Raw genomic sequence first — 19,579 nt, forward strand, 5'->3', positions numbered from 1 at the left:
GCTCTCTGCTGCACCAAACTACAATTACTAACCTCAGTAACAAGATGCTTTGCTTTTTCATACTGCCCATAAAGCCGATTCCAGGTTAATCTAAATTTCCATACCAGTTAGCCTTTCTCAGAGGGGAGGAAAAGAGGGAAAACTTTGCCAAATATTTCATCAGGAAGATTAGCAACACTGTGAAAACAACAGAAAAGCCACAGATAATACCTCTCCCTCCTTCCAAAAACCAGCAGCGTCTCAGGCTTTCTAAAGACACTGCACACAGACTGTGCCTGGCTTTAAAACAGTTCAGGGAACAGTCAAATTGCTGAAGAACAGGGGAAAAGAAATAAAAATACTGATCCGGCTCACTACTTTTGCTTAATAAAGTAATTACACCCACACCCTGAGTGTATTCCTTTCACACACATCGATTTTACATGGAATGATTACCTCCATGGTTATCATAAAGCTGAAATAAATTGAACTGCAAATGGTAATGCCGAGCATCCAAAACCCCTTGGCACTCTCTTGGACCCGTAAGTGCCTCTCCTTATTTGAAAAGAATTTGAAGGAGTACGCAAGGTTCATTTCTCACAGAATCATGTAAGATATTAACACAAAGTCAGAGAACAGTCAGTCTTCTTATGCATTACACAAACTATCAAGAATGTACGATGTTCGTTATCACGTTCAAAAAAGTTTAGCACCCAGTTACCTGAGCATTCCCTTTCTCCCATAATGACCATCAGGAAGACCTGTCTGTACCTGCCAAAAGCCAGGTGCCAGATCGGACTCCTGTTTTGTTGTGTCCCTTGAGGTCCCATAACGGAGCTCTTAACCCTGAAGGTTTTACTCGCTGTTTTATCAACAGTTTTTTAACTCCTTCTGAGTTGCCGGATGATTTATCAATGCCACCCAAAATTCATTGCTAGTTAAAGATTAATGAACGCTGGAAAAGTAAAACAAAGCACGCCAAAATCTCTCAAAGTGCTTACAAAGCAGTAACATTATAGACAGAGACTCTAGGCTAAAGGCATGTTGACCAAAATTTAGAAATGCATTGCTTGTGTATTAGCAAAAAGAAGCCTGAAGGGGCAAGGGGAACTCTAACATTGCTTTCTGAAAAAGTCACCAGCTAATGCCAAGTGCTGAAAGGTGTCAGAGAAGCCGGGCTTCCCTGCTGTCCCATTCCCCGTGCAGGAGGGTGTGAATACGGCCGCCCTCACGCACCCTGCATCCACCTCCCCCATCACTGCTCTTCACCACTCCGCAAAAGCTTTTAAAATAGAAAAGCATGGCAATTTTACTTCAAAAGTTCACTTTGGAAGGGAAGCTTAGCACAGGTGACGTTCAGAAGGAACAGGGCAGAAGTGCCTGTAACTGGTCCCTCAGAGAGATCTGGGGTTCAGCCTTCAAAGCACCCCAGTACTCAGATGCCTTACCTAGGTAAAGCGAGGCGTTTTCCTTCTTGACATTGTCATCTAAGTACGTTGGTCCCAAGGTATAGATGGGTGTCGAGCCCATGCCAATAAGAATTTGGGCACAAATGAATAAAGCTACATAGAGAGAGTGGTCATTCCCGACGGAGTCCTTGACACAGGCCGGCGAGTCCCACTGCTCTTTGGCGGTGCCATTGCCAGTCACGCACAAGCCCTCGTTACTGACGGAGGAGTTCAATTCCTGGATCTGGTACGGCGGAGAGATGAAATGAGGTAAGGAGAAGAGCGCGGCCCCCAGGGCGATGAAAAACCCCCCTACAGCCAGCCAGAGCGGCCTCCGTCCGCGCCCCCCGAAGTAGCTGATGAAGACCACCACCACCAGGCTCCCGATGTCGAAGCAGCTGACCAGCAGCCCCGACTCCGAGCTCTTGAGGCTGTATCTCCGCTCGATGGTGGTGATGACGCTGCTCAGGTAGCCGGAGACCATGAGGGACTGGATGAAGGTCAGGAAGCACATGCACACCAGGAAGAAGCGCGAGTCCGCCAGCACGGCCCGCAGGCACGCTCTGCCCGGGGGGCCCGCCAGCAGCGGCGGCGGCGGGACCGGGGACACCCCCCGGCCGGGCGCCGCGGGCTGCCCGCGCTCCGGCCCCCAGGGGAAGCTCCCGCCGGCGCCGGCCTCAGCAGGCTGGGCAGCCCCGGCGGCGGCGCCTCCGCCCCGCGCGGCCCCGGGAGCCGGTCCCGCAGCGGGGCTCGGCGGGGCGCCGCCGCCGCCGCCCCCCCCCGGCCGCCAGGGGGGAGCCGAGCGCGGCCCCGCGGCCCCGCGGCGCCGCCCCGCCGAGCGCGGGCAGGCTGCGGCAGCGCGGCGCCTCCGCCCGGCCCCCCGCCGCCGCCGGCCGCTCCGCCCCGGGGCGCCGCGGCGCCGGGGTCCGCGCAGAGGCCATGCTGGGTCCGGCCGCGGCCTCAGAGGAGCCCGGCCGGCTCCATCGCCGCCGTGCGTCGAGCGCGCTGAGGGGCCCGGCGGGAGCGCAGCATAGCGGGGAGGGGAGGAGGGAGGGGAGGGGGGTGGCCCTAGCCGCGGCCGCCGGCCGCCCCGCCGCACGTGTCAGCCCAAGTCCTTTGTGACTCCATCCTCCCTCTGTCTCGCTCAAGGGGCCGCCCGCCCGCCGGGCCGCCCCCGTTGCCGGCGGCTCCCGCTCCCCGCCGCCGCATGCCCGCGGCGCCGCGCTCAGCAGCCGCCCGCCGGGGCCCCGCGGCCAGCCCGCCCGCCGCGGGGGAGCGCCGCCCGCCGCCGCCGCTCCGCCGCCCGCATCCTCCTCTCTCCGCGCCGCCGACGCCGGTGACAGAGCTCCGGGGGGTTGCTGCCGATCTGCGGGGGCAGAGAGCAAGCACGGGAGGTCAGCGGCGCCGGCCCCAGCGCCCCCCTCCCCGCCGCCCCGGCTTCTGCCCGCCCGACCCTGGCGTCTGCCCTGAGCTCCGGGCAGCGCTCGCCGGCCCCGCGGCAGGGGGGACCGCGGCAGCGCCCCGGGGACCGCGTCCTTGGGGACAGCACGTGGATTTACCCAAGAGCAGGAGCGGACACGCGCGTCCGTGGCCCCGGCCAGAGGGCGACCCTACTATTTGGCGCCGGATGCGGCAGCCAAAGGTCGCCGTGCCGAGCCTTTTATTTTCCAGCCTAAAAATAAACACGCTGAAATAAACACCCCGCTACAACTCGCCGGCCCGGGGAGCCGCGGCGGGCGGAGGAGCGAGTAACAAAGCCGATGCCAGGCGGCGGGCACACCGGGAGCCGGCACCGCGGGGCCGCCCTGGCCGCCCCAGCTCGCCCGGGTGCCCCCCGCGCCCGCGGAGACGCGGGACGGCCGAGCGACGAGTGACGCCCGGCCCTGCCTACCCCGGCAGCGAGACCAGCGTTTCGCCTCCTTTGTCCGCTTTTGTCTCCCCTGCGCCTTCTCGGTGCGCGGCGGGGCGGGCGGTGGCGGGGTAGCGGCAGCCCGGGCAGCCGCACCCCAGCGGCGGCTCTCCCCCACCCGCGGGGGTGGGCAGCGGGCGGGGTGCGGGAGCCGGCGGGGCGCACCGCGCTCCCTCCTCCCGGCCGCCGCGGAGAAGAAAGACGGGGCTACTCACCGTGCGGGCGGGCGCGGGGGGGCGGCCGAGCCGGGGAGCCAGCCGGGCCCGGCGCTCCCGCCCTGCCTGTCACCGAGCCCCAGGTCCCCCTCGGCCGCCTCCGCCTCCCCGGGCGGCGCGGCGGAGCGCAGGCGCGCCCGCTGCCGCCTGCGGGCCGGGCCGGCCCGGGCGCTCGCGTCCCCCCCGACCTGCCCTCGCCGCTGGGCAGGGACCCGGGGCCCCGCGACCTGGAGCGGCAGGGCAGAGCGGCGGCCCGCCGTCAGCCGAGATACCGCCCCGCGCAACAGCGCGCGGAGCCCCTGCGGGAGGGCGAGCCCGGCGGCGGGGCAGGCGGTGCGGGGCTGCCCGGTGCCGCAGCTTCGCGGCCGTGGCCCAGAGCCGGCGGAGCGCCCCGCGAGGTGCGGGCTCGGATGTCGGCCCCGGGCGGCGTTTGGGGAACTCCGTGTTGTTGCATCGCGCTATGTTAAAAAATAAAGGGTAGGGAAATACTCGGAAGCGAGACCGCGATCACAGCGTCTGCTGAAAAGCGAGAAGAACAAAGGGGCTATTGGTATTTTATTGGATTTTAGGAAAACAGAAAACAGCCACCTGATGCTTCCTTTTGTCCAGGGTCTTGTCTCCAATGTAAATCATCTCCAAAAGTAGGAAACATGCACAAAACCTGGAAAAGCAGTTTGGAGTTTACATCTCATAGAGTTTCCTCTTAATACCTTCCCTCAGTTTATGTAGTGTCTTGGATTGCATTGCTTAGTTTTCCTCTCAATCTCAGTTTTTACAGCGCTAGTACTAAGATCAACCTAGGAAGTCCTGCAAATCACTAAATTTGTTGTGGCTTGATAGAGGGTGAACCGATGAGGTATTCCTTTTTTTGCCTCAAGTTTTACCATAAAATAACACTAAGGAATACAACAAAGTATTAATATTCTAATATACATTTCTGGATAGCCTGTGCTTCTCTGGCAGGATAGACTGGCTCACCACATTTGTTTGCTTATTTATAATCTTGATCAATAAGGTGGTTTCATATGACACCATTTTCAATTTTTGCCAAGCTTATGCTTGATACTTTTTTATACTCGCTTAGCACTCAAACAGCTCAAATTCAACACAGCCAAAAGAATACTTTTTTTTCCTAGGCTTTCACCACATTTCTCCTGTCAGTAAGGTACCCCCAAGTTCAGTGGTTGGTCTAGGCCTGTAGCTTTAGTATTCTCTTCGATTCAGATAGGTTTTCAAGGATTCTTGAAAAAACTCATATCAATGATTCTTTCTATATAGGGTCCCTAACACGGCTTCTTCTGTTTCATCATCCCACAGCTTTTTTTTACTGCAGCTTCTCTCTTCTTGTTTCTCTTCCACTGTCAGCCCCTCATGGCCACAGCTTCCTTCATGCTGGCTCTGGCACTCAAGCTCAACCCTCAGTAAGCTCATTCTGCTCCCTGAGATGGCAGGAAACCAATCCAAGGGAAAGAAACTTTTTCTTCTGGGTTTATGAGTTGGATCGTTTCTTCAAAGATGGGAGCACAAGAACTTGGGGGGGGGGGGGGGGGGGGAAGGAAGAGGGGAGGTCCATTGTAGAAGAATGAAGCTGGGTTAATTAACATTGATAATATACAGCTGTGGGCTGGCTTCAGGGGCTGCGGGTTGGTCGATGTAGATAAGGGGCAGGTGTGGCTGGTTCTGTTAAGTGGTTGAGAGCCAATGAAGAGGGAGCAGCTGAGGAAGAAGCAAGAGGAGATCACACACCCTGGGTGAGGTGAGACGAGGAGAAGGCAGCAGAGGGACTGGAGTGAAGAGTATGCTGGTGTGAGATGGTAAAAGATCTTGTTGCAGTTTGAAAGTCTGGAGAGTGCTGTGACAGTCCATGGGGGAAGAGGAAGAGAGGATAGCCCATTTCAGAAAGGGCAAGCTCTTAATTCATCTCGGTCATTTCACTGAGCCATCCCTGAGATAATATGTGTAATTCAGCTGGCAGGCAGTAACCCATTAAACTTCAGTAACTGCATTGCAGTTGAACTAGTACGTGAACCAATAACTGCATTTTGTAAGCCTTACACACCATGTGTATGGCACCCCAGTGCTGGGTCCTGCTCTTGGGTCACACCAACCCCACGCAGCGCTACAGGCTGGGGCAGAGCGGCTGGGAAGCTGCCCAGAGGAAAAGGACCTGGGGGTGCTGGTCAACAGCCGGCTGAACGTGAGCCAGCAGTGTGCCCAGGTGGCCAAGTACCAGAGTATCCAGAGCCTGAAAGGAAGGAGACAAGGCACACAAGAGGTCCCTCCTGGTCACAACACCTAGTGTGAGCTCACCATGCTGGCCAAGGTCGGGGTCATTAGCAGCAGTACTAAAGGAGACTCAGACTGGAACCAAAGACGGGGAAGGGTTAATGGGGTCCATCATTCCACCGGAGTCTTTAACTGCTAGGGCAATTTCTTTTGCAGCTGAGAGATGTCCCAAGAGTCTGCCCCTAAGTGGCACAGACCTCCATGCCCAGCTCTGAAGGGCCACCATTCGTACAGGTTCGTTCATGCTGTATCCCTGGAGGTATTTAAAAGACGCGTAGATGTAGCGCTTAGGGACATGGTTTAGAGGTGGACTTGGCAGTGTTAATGGTTGGACTCAATGATCTTAAAGGTCTTTTCCAACCTAAATGATTCTACGATTCTGTGGTTTATACTTCAGCTTTAGGATCTTGTTCTGTGACCAGGATTCCTAGCCATTATTGTATAAACCCAACAGTAATTTTCATGAGATGGCAGAATAACAGTAAATATCACAAAAGCATTCTCCAATCTTCAATCCCATGGAGAGATATAAGGGTACAGCTTTCCCAGCCTTCGCAGCAGTTGCAAACAGTACAGCCTGCAAACGGGTACCATTCCAGCTCTTCTCACAGTGGCAAACCTATCAAGAGACAAAATTGGCTGTAGGGCTCGGTTAAGATGTTTGTTTTAGGAAGTTACTTCAGCTGACTACAGCTGCCAAAATGCCTGACTTCCCTGCTTTTGGCTCTGAATGCTTAAATAAGAGGTTAGCTGAGCAAAGAGAGTATTTCTAGTCTGCAGTGGGTATGAGAATCCAGTGCTAAGTGATGAATGGGAAATCAGTATCACTCTCTTCACAAGTTGATTACAGAAGGTGTCACAATGGTACCCAAGTTCACAATAAAACATAAATGTGTAAGACTTATTATGCAAACTTCCTTATTTTAAATTTTACAGTAGTAAATTTATATGGTATTCCTCAAGCACAAAGCAATCGGTGTTGCAGAACAGTCTGTTTATGGCTGCAACTGCAAAAGAACATAGTTCCCATTTAGCTAGATTAAGGACATGGGCTGTCATTCTACTTTTGATTTATTTGTTTTAGTGAAAGACAGGCTCTTCATCTTACCAGTTCCCAAGTTCCCAGCTGACAAACTCCTTCCCGCCTGGACTGCCCACTCTGTGGTGGTGAGTGCTTGCATAGCACTCTTGGCTGCTGTTCTTTGAGGGCCATAACCTCCTGGCAGAGAGATGGTAACCATCAGCAGAGGGGAAGAACAGTACCTTAACCCAGGCTGGCTTGGTCTTGTGAGCTGTTTCAGTTTCAGAAAGGAAGGTGACAGAGCTACAAAGATGCCATCTTTTTAAGGTCAGACTTCAGTTGTGATGGATTTGGGGCTTTACATGTCCTCACTAGTCCAGGTTACTGCTGACACCCAACAAGGTGCCTCAGCCTGGTCTATTCCAGGCCATGAGGAGAGAGAACTTGGCTGAAGTGTGGTGTGAGTTGATGGCTCTGCTTTTCCTTCAGTGTTCCACATTTCCAGCCAGGTTTTCCACTTGATGCTATGCCACAAACGCAATAAATCAACACACTTGTCCTCCTTCCCCTTTTCCCTCACACTGCTGCCATTTTTGGGCAACATCTGCTCTTCATTCCCAGCCCCATATTAATAAAGCAGTAAGCAAAACAGGATGTGCATTAGGAGGCTAATGGGCTTTAGGTCTTCCCAGAGCGTGAGCACTGGGAAACATAAAGCGAAAGGACAAGTAACTTCACTCCTCAGGGACCCTCACCAAGTTAGCATCCTAATGAACTCCCGGGGGCAACTCACTGCTGGGAGAGAGCAGCTCATTATTTTTATTTGGGATGTCAGAGAGAGCACTTATAACAGCAGATCCTAAACTAAAGAGCTCATTTAGTACAAGAAATGAGGTTAACCACAATCAGATACTGTTCAGATAAATCCACCTTAATGTTGGTCGGTCTCCAGAGAAGAGCTAGTTACAGTTTCATGAATGAAATAAACCATGAATGCCAGGGAGGTGCAAAGCAACAGGGGAAAGGAGGAAAAGAGAAAGATAGACTTGGAAACAATGGCTGAACTTAGGGGCAACAGCTATCAGCATTAAAACTGATGTCAGAGAAGAAAGGGCTACCTTTTCACACTGACGTCATTCTTCCACATTATAGTCCGCTCTGTGCCATGCCCTCCCATCCAGGGAGCAGCCCCACGATCTGCAGCGGGGCCAGGGCAGTGGGAGCGACGGGTTCAGTTGGCTGTCCAGTGATCATCGGGCACGGAGCGGAGTGAGCTGGGCTCGCACCAGTCCAGGGGGGCCAGTCAGAAGCAGCAGGTGGTAAGGCTACCTGCAAAGGGTAGCACAGGGAAGGCTCTGACATGCTTTATCCATTGCAGGGCTGAATCTGGCCCCCTGCCTATAAACATAGGCTACAATTTGAGTGCCTAGTAGCAGGGTAAAGCCCCTGACACCTATATTAGGCATAGTGATGGTTCTGTAGGGCTTACTCTTTTATTCTAGAAGATGCCAAGTCTCAGGAGGTAAGTTATAGTGAATCTACTTGGGATAATCTTAACAGTGCATTCAAAATTAGACTTTCCTTCTCAAGCAAAAGCCCAGTGTTTAAGTGTGTTTGTCTGAAAAAGCTAGTTCAGCATCTTAAAAATGGGACTAACTCTCAGTTATTTATGTCTGTCTTCTGTGTAAGTACACACAGAAAAACTCTTCATTTCGAAAAATAAATTTAGGTGTAAAAAGTCCCAGGGTATTTTATACATAAGGAGTATAAAGAATAAAATAAAAGTTTAAAAAAACTAGAGGAGAAAGCATGGAAGAAACAAGGAGAAACTAAAGCATGTTTTCTTCTGCTACATACCATTAACCTCTGGAGGTCATATTGATAAATGTTAAGTGACATACGAGAAGTAGGGGCTCTAATTCCCAATCCTGCAACATGTCAGACTGTGCTAAGAATTTGTCTAGTGGGGTGGAGGGAAGGGGGAGGATACAGGAAGCTTTCAGAGTCAGCACAGGACCTCCGTATGGGCAGTCTCTCAAGTCAAGAGGAGAGCCGTGAGGGCTTCCTCCATCCCTGTGCTGAGGAGCAGGCCCTTGCCACCACTCTGGAGCTGGACTAGAGCCCCTCACTCGAGCACCGCAGTGTGCCAAGACTCTGGGCAGCTCTAAGCCACAGCTCATCCTGCAGCACAGTGCTGGAAGCACTGCACTCTAGCCTGGAGCAAGGAATATCTAAAAGCAGATCATCCACCAGCTAATCATCAAAGATGCCTTTTCCCCAAGTTATTTACAGGTAAGATGTACCAGATTATTAAAACAGCAGGATACTTTGTTAGAAATGTATAGAGGACTGTGGTAGCCTAGCAGCAATAAAATGAGATACGGTATATGCCTTGAATACAAAGGCACATTTAGTGCCTATAATTGTTTCCTAAGATCTATAACTCTGGTTTTAAGCCTGTTTTTTTCCTACTGCCACAGCGGTATCAGGCATTAAGGAGACATGGTATACTCACACAGTCTACATGGGAGAGGAGGACAGGATTTGTGTTGTGCCTTTCTGTGCCATTTCATTCTTTCTGTTCACATTTTTTCCCTGAAAGTCCCAGTTCCTCTACTACTTCCTGCTTTTAAAATGATACAAGTATTCATCTGAAACTGGGGAAGCATCGTTTGAACCCAGGATCAAAGCTATGAAAAAAGACTAAACCAAATTTCCGTCTCTCTCATTCACAGACCTCATTTCTCAGCATCTGCTGCTTTGTTTCAATGTCACCTTTCAGCAGCCTTTTGGCAAGAGTTCTGTATTCATGTATAAGCTAACGCATTTATATTTGATTAATATATGCAGTATGACCTTAACCATCCTTAAACATTATTCTCCCCTCTACACTTATATGCCTTTAAGTGTGCTAGTTTTAAATGTTGTGACAAACTCAAAATACTTTGACATAACAGTTTGAATCGTTTTAAATTCTTTGCCTATATCCAAATTCAAAATTCTGTATTAAAATAGAACATTTGCTCATTTTCCCCACCACCACCACCTGATCAGTAGTTTCTCTCAGGGGAAACACACTGGCCAAATCACAAAATACCAGCGCCACAATAGAAGAAACATGGAAGAATGCCACCAAGTAAAAATATCCTCTCCGAAAGTCAGTACACAGGAATATAAAAATGTCTGGGAACTCCTGGGTCATCATCCCCCAATCCCAGTTACCATAATGTGATAGACTTTCAGTCTACTGTGGGCCACAGTGTGATCACAAATTTCACTAACGGCAAAGTGTAGGGGGTTTAGTACAAAACAAAACCCCACAAAATATACAATGCACCATTAAACAGAGAGCAAGAAAAAAAACAATTACGTAGCCAGCTTCTAAGTAAATCTGCTCTGTGTCTAGAGGTAGACACATTAAATACATCTTTCTGGACCATGCCAGTGTCTGAATTGGTGCTCCAAAGTGGCATCCCAGCCAGTCATCTCAGATGGGGGTCAGCAATGTGCCACCTAGAATCAACCCTTGTGCCTTCACACAAAGGGAAAGAGCATTTGTCCAGGGAAAGTGCATGTCATTCAGATCCTTTAAATAAAATCATAAGCAAGTTTAACTAGTGAGTATCAGTAGAGTAAATGAACATTGATGAATATAGAGAAAGGTAGCACAAAACAAGAATAACACAAGGAGTGATGAGAATAGACTCTCGTGAAACACATTGCCATCTAAAATGTGGTTTAATATAATCAGTTCAATAAATCTGAGAATATTAAAAACGTTCTTCAATTGCCAGTACAGGTTAGCTTACTCCTGTTTCAGTAGATCTGAAAAGGGAGAAAATTGCTGAGATGAGGTGAATTATGCTCTGAGATAAGTCCATAAGACTTCTACTCTGTACCTCTGGAGTGGTAAAGCCATTTCAAAGCCTTGGGGCTACTGTACATCTCCAGCACTTAAACCAAATTCTCTACCTAGAATATGAAAAACAGAAAGGAATGTAGTGAGCTATTTACAATTATCTGGGCTGAAGCAATCCAGTGTAAAAAGCAGAGATACAAAAAAGTAGGCAGGAGAGCAGCTGGTAAACACGCACCAATGTTTAAAGCAGATTTAGGCCAGAAACTAGATTTTTGTTGGGTTTTGTTGGGTCTTAGGAAGAATATTTTGCCCATAAAGGCACATTTTACAGCCTTAGGGTACCTATTCAAATAAAACTGGCAGGTCTTGTAGAGGAATGCAGGAAAAATTATCCTGAAGTTATGTATTTATTATTATAAGGCTGAAAAAAGAACCAAAGGAAATGCTCTAAGAGGAACCATATGCTGAAACATTATTAACCTTTTATCCTTGAAAACATGTTTTTTACTGTGGGCACTCCAAAGGCTTATTTCAGCAAGCGGTAGCCTCTGCAGCTGCTGACCCAAGAAAGCTTTCAGGCATGGCAGGCATGGAGCCTTATATATGAAATCCAATGATAAATTTAAGCTATTTCAGCCTCCCATTCTGTGCTGAAAACTACCCTGATATTGCCCTGAGCTCTAATCTCTGTGGCCCGAATTCTCATCTGAGTTATAGGACAAAGCAATTCTCCTGGGTTCAGGAAAATGCCATTGGGTTTGTTCTACCCATAGGACTGAGATCGCAGAGGATGAACACTGACTAATCCAGTATTCATCATTTGGGCAGGGGCTGGGGAAACCTACTGCACTGGAGCTGAAGTGAGAGGCAGCAGAGAGATGCAATGACCATTGACCTGATGGGTCCTGCACACAGTGGTTTTGGAGCCTCTAGTGTTTCCCGAGTGTCACCAGAGATAGGTGGAGATATGTTGGACTGAGAGGATACCTTCTCAAAGGTGGAAAAGCAAGCTACCCCCCTTTTTTTCTCCAATGAATTTGCTGCCCTCCATCTCTTGTTGCATGCTCTACTGCTGCCTCCGGATGTGATCCAGCTGCCTCATTGCTGTTAAGAAGAGGAAGGTGACTATTGAAGAGCTTCTTTAGATGATAATATTCTGTATCAGCTAAGCTAAGTCACCTGTCTGTGCAGCTCTTCAGCTTAGGGTCACAGATAATTGTAAGATACTTATTGTTGTGACATTTGGGGGGAAGGCCTATTCTCATTTTACCTTTAGTTAGCAGGTTAAATCATAGCAGGAAGATGGGACATTTTAATCAGAAACACTGGCTAGAATAGAGAGCGGTATTGCCAAAAGTGGAATTGCAAGAGGGGCTGAGGCACTGCAGTTCCTTCCTCTGCAAATGCAGTTTCCACTCCACTGTGGAGGGAGGAGGCTTTATCCGCTCCCTTCCTCCATTCACCCCAGCTAGCAGCATGGTCCTGGCCTGCACACTAAGTAAATTTCATTTTGTCTGTTATATTTGTGACCAATAAAACAACTTGCAAAAAAGTTAGGGACTGAGCAGTAAAGGCTGTTGACTCAAGTGTGCCCCAGAGCACTAGTCCACCCAGCCAAAGCCAGGCACTATAGCCCTCCTTTCACCCAGATGATAATCTTCTATTTTCTTATTTAAAAAAATTCTTTGTATTAATTGTTACATTATTATTAGACATTTGTAGGGACTGTTAAGACCTGGGTGTTGTGCAGTGCTCAAGGACACACTGCAGAGTGTGACCTCAAGGATCTCACGGTAGGCTTTAAGTCACATAGGACATCTCTGGGACTTCTGCTCCTGTTTTCAGCAGGGGCAAACACTGCCCCTTTATTTGCCCCATCTTACTGCCTTTACTACTCCTCAGAAACCCTTCTGGTCCACAGGGACAGAGCTTGTGTTTGTACAAGGAATGCTGCAGTGCATTAACCTTCATTATGCAACATTACCTGTGGTGAATGGAAATAAATTATTTTTACATATAAAATAGTGATGTAAAATTAATCCTAAAAAGCGTTAAAAGGAAATCCTGCCTAGAATGATGCTTCTAAATCAGATTTTCACTCTGATGTTTTTAGTCTGTCATTGTTGCCCCTGCAGCTATTATTTTGTCTTTCATGCCATGACATTGCTGGATCTGAAATGCCAGAAAATGGGCTTCCTATCCATCACCTAAAGGAAGAGTTGCTCCCAGCATAAGGCCAAGACAATGTAAGTAAAGCTTCAAGGGCACTGTTAGTGGGCTTCTCTAAGTATTAAAAATCTTGTTTAGAAGTACAAATATTACTCAACAAAGTGAAGAAGAGCAGTAAAAACTATTATTACTTATGTGCACACATGCGTGCACACAGGCACATGCACAGAGACTATACTCATACTAGTAACAAATAAAGGGAAAGAGTTGAACTGAAGACTGAAAGAAAGGGTCTGAATTCAATGGAGCTGTATAAAAACAGCGGAGAAGGTCATCCAAACTGCAGTAGAACCACTGGAGAAGGTGATCCCAGCTGCAGTAGACATTTCAGCTGTCTCCTTATACAGTGCCTAGTGTAGCTCTTTTTACTGCTCATCGTATAAGCAGAAATTCCCACTGACATGCATTGGTTTGTGTTCTGTGAATTAATAGATGGGGGCAGTGCTGAGTGCAGCAAGGGCTTGAGTTTTTTAAGTGTTAACTACACTCAAGAGGTGAAATGCTGTCCAAAGTCAAAGAGTAAAACCTTGGCCCCACAAAAGTCAATGGTAAAATTTCCATTGCCAGGCACTTATTCTTGAGGTTATTGCCATCTTCAACCCATTTATTGTCTTCCGAGAAACAAAGAACCTACATGCATCTGAAACCTCCTTAGGAGCATCTTCGACTCTATATCTGTGGGAGCCTAAATACCTGGAGAAAAAAATATATGGCCCAGTCTTCGCAAAGGAGAACAGGCTGGAGAACTGGGAGTGCCAGTCCTGTCTTCTCAAACATGACTTCTAGTTAGTGCCTCTGAAGAAGTAAGTGCCAGCAAAGAACTTAGCCCAACGGTCTCAAACCATCAGTCCCCCTCAAACATGGCACTGCCTCACTCTTCCCCACTGGCGAGGGCCAGGGCGCAGGGTGCCGATGCCAAAGCGTATGTGCTAACCACCCCTCGAGGAGCCTGTCCCTGGCAGCAGGTCCTATGGAGAGGGACAAGCAGTGGCAGACAGCCCTCCTTGGGAGATGTGTTTTTCATTAGGGCCCTGTTAAAAGGGACCCTGTGCTGAGAAGTTTGATGCCCCTGCCCCCCTGCCAGCCTTGGGTCAGCAGTTTTCAGCAACACATATATCATTTGAACAGGAAGAGAGGTATGGCTCCCAGAAGGATGGCTTGACAGCAAAAAGCCAAAATTACCTTTGAAATTTAAACTGTTTAAAGATGGTAGAAGTTAGGTTTTTATGCAGGGGTTGTAGACTAAGAAATCATGTTGTCCAGCAGTCCATGAAAAGATGAAATCCTTTAATTCAGCAGTATTTTGAAATGTTTAGTGTAGTTCAAATATATAAGGTAGAAAAGTTATCTCTCTTCATGTAGACAGCAAAAAGCCATTCACACTCAGATACCTGAGGGAAGAAGTTTTGCATGTTGGGTCTTCAGACAGAATTCAAACTAGTCTTCAGGTGCAAATGAATTCCTCTGACTGCCACTCTCTCAAGCTCCTCTGCCATCATTTACAATTTGTCATGTCTTCCTGCATGTTTCCTACTTTCCTACTTTTCAGCCATAAAAAGGGAAGATGAGAGAAGTCCCCAGCTTTCAAATACTCCTTCTTGGAAGACCAAGAACAATTTTGAAGCAGAGCACGTGATAATATGCCCATTGTTCACAATCTAAATGAAAATGTGCAGCATCAGCTTTTAAATGTCAAGGTCATTTGTGGTATTTCTATTTTGAGTAAAATGGCTCCTGCTGTTTCCATGGTTTCACCTGAAATATGTACTGAGCCTCATTGTTAAAAACCTTGAAACCCAACCATTCTAATAAAAAAATAGACATCCTTTTTTGTAGGTAGTTAACTTGAATTTAAATACTAAGTGGTCTGCATTTACCCTGGATGGGTTTATGGATCTCTACATTGTATTTGTGAACAAAAGCAGATGTTTGGATTATTCAGTTTACCCTTCTTTTTGGCATATTGGACAATTACAGCTTTAATTATTTCTACAGCATAGGTTGTGTCTGCAGTAGAAAGATCAGCTTTATTGTTCACCACACATAAGGAAATATCAGCTTTATTAAAATAAACTATTGAGAAAACATAGTAGCTCACAGTCATAATGAAAATGCAAAAGAAACACAATATTCTTTAGGAATTTTAAAAGGTTAGTATTGCTTCAGCTTGTGTTCTGTAGTTCACATGTAACTGTGGAAATATTAACAGTTATTAGAACTGCTAAATTTACCAGGGCAAAATAGTAATTTTCCCATGATTGCTGTTACTACTTAATAACTATTAATCAGAAACAGCATGCTGGAAGGAGATTGAAGAATGACTCAGAACAAGGCAAGGAATAGTTTAATGAATATTAAAACCTCAAAATGCAAAATTAAAACTGTGGATGCTGAAAGACAGAAGATTTCCATATTAAGGCCTTCAGCACTGTTCATGTTAAGTTGCCAGTTTCAGTATAATCATCTTTGCAATATTACTGGCATAAACTGTCTTTTGTCACCAAAATGAGGTTACAGTGATGTAGCTTCACTGATTTAGATAAGATTGGAGCAGATACCGCCTAGCGAGGAATTCTGTTCTCTTATTAAATGGACACCTTTATAGCCCACTTTTAAGCAGAATATAGAATATAATCAAGTGTTGAACCAGGTCATTACTTAAATTTGTCTGCCTTTTTCTTTCTTTCTTTTTCTTTCTTTCTTTCTTTCTTTCTTTCTTTCTTTCTTTCTTTCTTTCTTTCTTTCTTTCTTTCTTTCTTTCTTTCTTTCTTTCTTTCTTTCTTTCTTTCTTTTGAAACATATCTGTTAGTAGACTGTCAATGAGCTGAAGTTCACATCATTCACAGGACATCAGTCTCAGGTATTTTTCTCATTTGCTAGTTACTCTTTTTGCAGCTGTAGAAGACGCAGCAAATGTGAGTACATAGAGGAAAACTGCCATTTTATAGCTGATAAATGATAGTTTCATGTTGTGGAAAGTCTGTTAATTTCTCCCTTATCAGTCCAAGGGATTTTTAAAGCAATGAATGGGATCCAACTCACTTAACTATAGTTGTCTAATATGTGGCCATCCACCTTGCGTTGATGACTAGGCTCCATATTCAACAAATACAGAGGGAAGTTGGTGGTAGTCCTCTAGATATCTTTTGCTCTTTACTTTATATAAATATAGTGAAAAGCTAGTTACTGTAATGTGAAAATACTTAGAACATCTATACAACAAAGTAGCTCAACAGTTTTGCTTAGTGTCATCATGATTTTATACAAAACTAGAGGACTTAAGACTTTTGATTACCTTTTTTATTATTATTTGATTTGTTTGATTACTTATTATCTAAACATGTTATGTCTATATCCGTACCCTTCAGTGTTGGTTCTTGGTTGATACATTTTTCATATATGAGATTTTAAAGTCCTTAGGTTTTTAGTTAGTAGGGAAGAAAAAACAAAATTTGCATACCTTATATATTTTCCTAATATAGATCAGAAATCCTAAAGAAAATAATCAGAAATCCTAAATGAAATTATAAAAAAGTACAATTATTAGTGTCAGCCTTGCTCACTTACATTCTCCATTCCTCCTATCCGTCCCTGTCCCCTTCCTCATCCAGTTTTCCAAAAAGGTCTGTCCCATTGCTATGCTACAGGTCACCTAGTAGGTGTGCAGGAGGATGTCCAGGTCCTATAGTGCATGGTCTCTGCATCACAAGACAGAATGTGCTGACCACAGAAGGATGAGTCGTTCCTATCAGACTCACAGCACAGCTCTGTATTCTCATCTTGTTCAACTAAACAAGCTAACCTGAATCTAGATTTCAGAACAAAACTACATTACACAAGCAGAGGTTGTGTCAGATCATCAAAGAGGCATCATGATGAAATAAAGTATTCCGTTGGATACAGCAAGTGCATTAGTAAGCTCTTAATCTTTTTTTTTTTTTTTTTTAAGATTTTCTACAGTCATTTTTCCTGTCTTGCCTGCAAAATAAAATCTCTGCAGTCAAGAGTTTCAGTCAAGAATTTATAGGGAGAGCTTCAAAGCACGGCAGACACAAATTTCAGATACCTCTTAGCTATACAGAGCCCTTACTCTTCCCTAAAAGAAGACCATACGGTTGGTGCTCTGCTGCCAATTCAGTCAGTGGTAAGGAAGCACAGATTTTTAATCAGCTGTGTTACTCAGGCAAGACTCTGTTGTTGCTTCTAGTATTAAAGAATATAAATATTTTGAAATAGATTTTGCATAGATAACATGAAAATACCTTAAAACATGTTGATACTTTCCATCCTGTAAGACATTTTTGGTGTCTAAATGTAGGTATCTACATAATCTAAGTGTAGTAGTTCCTGCTGTAGTCACTGATGATAAAATGCTTGACTCATTTGCCAATTATAGATGTCAAGTGCCATGAAGGACACCTGGGAGCACTGCACAAAGAGGCAGATATGGCACAAATTACAGAGACGCATGCTTTTCCAAAATTCAGCAGGAGATCAGGCAGGACACCAAAGGGCATTAGGTTCCTCCATTAGGCAAACTCAATAGAGTCTGGAGCTTCTCCTCCTCCTCCTGGGGCCAAGGGTAATCTGCATCTTTTATTGGATGCAGTGAGGAACCTTGCCACAAAGGCTGAGGAAAAGGCTGAAGTACTTAATGCCTTCTTTGTCTCAGCCTTCCTTTTGGTTCTCAGTCCCCTGAGCTGGAAGACAGGGACGAGAAGCAGAATGAAGTCCCCATGGTCTAGGAGGAAATGGTTAGTGACCTGCTACACCACTTAGACACACACAAGTCTGTGGGGCTGAATGGGATTCACCCAAAGGAACTGAGGGAGCTGGTGGAGGAGCTTGCCAAGCCACTTTCCATCATTTATCAGCAGTCCTGGCAAACTGTGGAGGTCCCACTCGACTGGAGGTTAGCCAGTGTGATGCCTATCTACAGCAAGTGCAGGAAGGAGGATTTGGGAAACTATGGGCCTGTCAGCCTGACCTTGGTGCCAGGGAAGGTTATGGAGCAGATCATCCTGAGTGTCATCACGCAACATATGCAGGACAACCAGGAGATCAGGCCCAGCCAGCATGGGTTTATGAAAGGCAGGTCCTGACTGACTCACCTGATCTCCTTCTGGGGCAAGGTGACCTGCCTAGTGGATGGGGGAAAGGCTGTGGATGTTGTCTGTCTAGACTTTACTAAAGCCTTTGACACTATCTCCCACAACATTCTTCTGGAGAAGCTGGCTGCTCATGGCTTGGATGGGTGTACTGTACACCGGGTTAAAAACTGGCTGAAGAGTGGTGGTGACTGGAGTTACATCCAGCTGGTGGCTGGTCACAAGTGGTGTTCCCAGGGCTCAGTACTGGGGCCAGGTCTGTTCGATTTCTTTATCAATGATCAGGACGAGGGGTACAAGTGCATCTTCAGTCAGTTTGCAGACAACACCAGGCTGGGTGGGAAAATTGATCTGCTTGAGGGCAGGAGGCTCTGCAGAGGGATCTGGACAGGCTGGACCGATGGGCCGAGGCCGAGTGTGTGAGGTTCAACAAGGCTCAGTGCCGGGTCCTGCACTTGGGTCACACCAACCCCACGCAGCGCTACAGGCTGGGGCAGAGCGGCTGGGAAGCTGCCCAGAGGAAAAGGACCTGGGGGTGCTGGTCGGCAGCCGGCTGAACGTGAGCCAGCAGTGTGCCCAGGTGGCCAGGAAGGCCAACAGCCCCCTGGCTTGTGTCAGAAACCGTGTGGCCAGCAGGACCAGGGCAGTGACCGTCCCCCTGCACTGGGCACTGGTGAGGCCGCCCCTCGAATGCCGTGTTCAGGTTTGGGCCCCTCACTGCAGGAGGGACATTGAGGGGCTGGAGCGTGTCCAGAGACGGGCAGCGAAGCTGGTGGAGGGGCTGGGGCACAAGTGTTACGAGGAGCAGCTGGGGGAGCTGGGGGTGTTTTGCCTGGAGAAAAGGAGGCTCAGGGGAGACTTTATCACTTTCTACAGCTACCGGAAAGGCAGTGGTAGGTCTCTTCTCCCAGATTACAAGCAACAGGACAAGAAGAAATGGCTTCAAGTTATGCCAGATGAGGTTTAGGTTGGGTATTAGGGAAAATTTCTTCACTGAAAGGGTGGTCAAGCACTGGAACAGGCTGCCCAGGGAGGTGGTGGAATCACCATCCCTGGGGTTATTTAAAAAAATATGTAGATGTGGTGCTTAGCAACATGGTTTAGTGGTAGACTTGGCAGTCCTGGGTTAACAGTTGGACTTGATCTCAAAGGTCTTTTTCAACCTAAATGATTCTGTGACTCTGTGCAGACTGCTGTTTATGGGCGACTTGAAGAGCTCACAGCAGTGAGCAGTCTGTCAGCTGCATGTTACATTTCCACTGAGTGTAACAAAGTTCTAACAGCTAGTTCCCATGTTGTTACCTACATCTAGGTACCTAAATTTAAGTGTCTGTGATCTGGTGCTGAATCTCACCATGGATGTGCGGATAAGAACACAAAGTTACTGAGAATTGCAAAGACAGGAGTAAAACATGTTGTGCAGCAGGTAACACAATGTTTCAGAGAACTTCCTGAATTGGACAAGTGGAACAGGTTGATGGGTAAGGTCCCACTACAGCAAAGTATTTACAATTAAGCATGCGAC

General features: G+C 47.4%; 1 protein-coding gene across 1 annotated transcript in view; it reads right to left on the reverse strand.

The window, feature by feature from the left end:
* Positions 1–4,005, reverse strand: part of SLCO5A1 (solute carrier organic anion transporter family member 5A1) — a 75,348-nt gene extending 71,343 nt beyond the window's left edge. Inside the window, exons 1-4 of the mRNA XM_040586675.1 lie at positions 3,837–4,005; positions 3,319–3,543; positions 2,294–2,793; positions 1,428–2,199 (exon numbers count right to left, since the gene is read on the reverse strand). Coding sequence (XP_040442609.1) covers positions 1,428–2,199; positions 2,294–2,793; positions 3,319–3,543; positions 3,837–4,005 — 1,666 coding nt within the window. The remainder of the gene's footprint in view (positions 1–1,427; positions 2,200–2,293; positions 2,794–3,318; positions 3,544–3,836) is intronic.
* Between the last annotated feature and the right edge of the window lie 15,574 nt (positions 4,006–19,579).

The sequence above is a fragment of the Falco naumanni genome, chromosome 3 (assembly GCF_017639655.2).
Source record: "Falco naumanni isolate bFalNau1 chromosome 3, bFalNau1.pat, whole genome shotgun sequence".
NCBI classification, from domain to species: Eukaryota; Metazoa; Chordata; class Aves; order Falconiformes; family Falconidae; genus Falco; species Falco naumanni.